Here is a 2446-nt window from a genome sequence, read left to right on the forward strand (position 1 = left end):
GTGTTTTTATTAGAAATTTAAATATAAAATGAAAGTTGTATATTAAATAAAAAAAAATTGAGTAATATATAAAAATATAAGATTAACAAAGATTAAATTTTAAAGTTTTACTGTGAAAGTAGTGTGAGATAAAAAAATTCCAAGAAGCAACTTTTCATGGTCCAAGCAAACAGAGCCTGAATGAGGTTACCGTCTTTCCTGATTGCATAATTGCTATTATTTTACGTGTATTCAGGCTAAAGCTAAACTTAAAATAATTTAATTATAGCAGGATAAATAATTGAGAATTAAAAAGAAGGTCTAAAATAATAATGCTTAATCAGTGTTTTGAAATTAAGTTTAACTGTAATCAATCAACTACACATGTTAGTGGATGAATAGGAAGACTGGTTCTATTTTTGTTTAATCTAACTTAGTACACATTTGGAAAAGCAAAAGATTTAAAAATGGCAGAAAAAAGGGAGCAGAAGTGGCCTGAAAGTTCAGTTATCTTAACCAGTAATTAAGAGGCAGTGGAAGAAACGTAATACACAAGACTGAATAGGGCATGCACAAAGCACAAAATTCCACCAATGGATAGGAAGTGATGGTGAGTGAAACCACATGAACCACTTGACTTGTTGTTTGATGAAGTTCCTATCACCAGCATGCTCAATCCAACAGCCAACACAATCCTGTATATGTTATGAAATTGTTCATCACACTACAAGATATTATACATTTAGATTTCTCCAAAAGAGAAGGAGGCATTCATTACCATGTTAAAATGAGAGAAGCTATTGAAAGCTGTCTATTTGGAGAAGCCTTATCAGGTTGTGGTTGATAACAAAGGCAACTGAAGCCACCAACCAAATTCAGTATAAGATGAGCTAATGCCAAAAGCACTGCTGCAGCCAACCCCAGCATGAATGCCTTATGGCTTGGATCTTTACACTCAAATATCCACAATCTCAAGTGCTTAACCTGTTCAATTGGTTAAAAGCTAAAACAACTATATCATCTCTATACAAACTTGAAAAACAAAACATGTTCTTCGAGCATACCTTGTTTTGTGCAATTTCAGCTTCAATGCCTAGAATCCCAGCTGCAATATCCATGACCACAAGCAAGAGGCACAAAAAAATTGCTGCTCCTCTGTTCATCTTTTTGGAGAATTGAAAGTGTTTGTTTCTGGTTTGATTGTTGGGAAGAGGGTAAACACTGAATGCTACACAAAGTATATATAGAATAGAAGTAGATTGGTTTGCTTTTGTGTCTTTTTTTTTTTCCTCTGATGTTGGATTCGTTTGATAGGGTGCAAGGAAAGCAGGGCATAAACCAGCTCATAAAATAGCGTCACTATAGGTATCTACATAGTGGACCAAATGATTGTGAAATTGGTAACATTTCTTTATTAATAAATGCTCATAATTAACTTTTCTTATAAATTTATAGACCCATTTGATTATAAATACAAGGAAAAGGTTCTTTACACTTGATACTTATAAAAAATAAAATGGTGATAAAAAAATGTATTTGTAAAAAAATAAAAAATAGAAAAGAACAATATAAAAGGAAAACAAAAGAATTTTTGGTGACAAATTTCCATAGTTCTAAATGCAATCATCTATAATCTTTATAATAATAAATTATAAATGAAAAGGTTCAAATATAAGAATATAAATATATATTTATAAAGAGATAAAAAAAAGTTACATATAACATTGTTTTAAACATTTGAAAAGGGCTAAATTTGTAAAAGACAAAAAAAAAACCGCCTCCAAATATGAATGAGTTATTATTAGTACGAGGTTATGTTCTTATGATATACTTAAAATATAAAATAAATAAATAAATTTTTTCTCTCTCAAATACTACATAATATCTTATTACGAATTTCTGCTTTCATTTTGCTTTTCATTCATTCAAGTAACCAATGCAATGGTATCAAACGAGCACATGATTTCGTATTATAAACCATATATGAGCACATGAACCATGGCATCAACGATAAAGCCAAGAATATTTAGTGAGGTGTAACTAATGTTGTAAATGATACTCTACTCTCACGAAAAACAATTTTTTTTTCTAATCTTAGAATAATTAGTACCTTATTTTAAAATTCATTAAACAAGTGACATAATATTCCTTTTATTTTCCAAACTCGCGGTAATAAATGATATACATATATAAAATTGAAATCGAGATGGATACATTTGGAAGAAAGAAAATATCCTTGTCTTAGAAAAAAGATACATGATGAATTAATACCTATATGTGTGACAAAAAGTATATATATGTGGTCTCAATCAGATAACCATGGTTTATGTTTGATGGCACTATGGACCTTTCCTTATTAATTAAGCGAACTTAACTTTCATCACAAAAGCTTATTAAAGGCACTGATTGGAATAAGCAAAAGTGATTAATACTATTCTATAAACATTATTTAACCTTCAATGAGTCT

At 29.7% G+C, this 2446-nt stretch overlaps 1 protein-coding gene across 1 annotated transcript; it reads right to left on the minus strand.

Annotated features, from left to right (window-relative positions):
• Positions 1–288: 288 nt before the first annotated feature.
• Positions 289–1203, minus strand: LOC106759813. The gene is made up of 3 exons (XM_014643160.2): positions 1044–1203; positions 758–963; positions 289–674 (listed from the first exon to the last, which is right to left on the minus strand). Exons 1-3 carry the CDS (start codon positions 1140–1142, stop codon positions 503–505), a joined length of 477 nt encoding a protein of 158 aa, XP_014498646.1. The 5' UTR covers positions 1143–1203; the 3' UTR covers positions 289–502.
• Positions 1204–2446: the final 1243 nt, after the last annotated feature.

The sequence above is a fragment of the Vigna radiata genome, chromosome 5, assembly GCF_000741045.1.
Source record: "Vigna radiata var. radiata cultivar VC1973A chromosome 5, Vradiata_ver6, whole genome shotgun sequence".
NCBI lineage: Eukaryota > Viridiplantae > Streptophyta > Magnoliopsida > Fabales > Fabaceae > Vigna > Vigna radiata.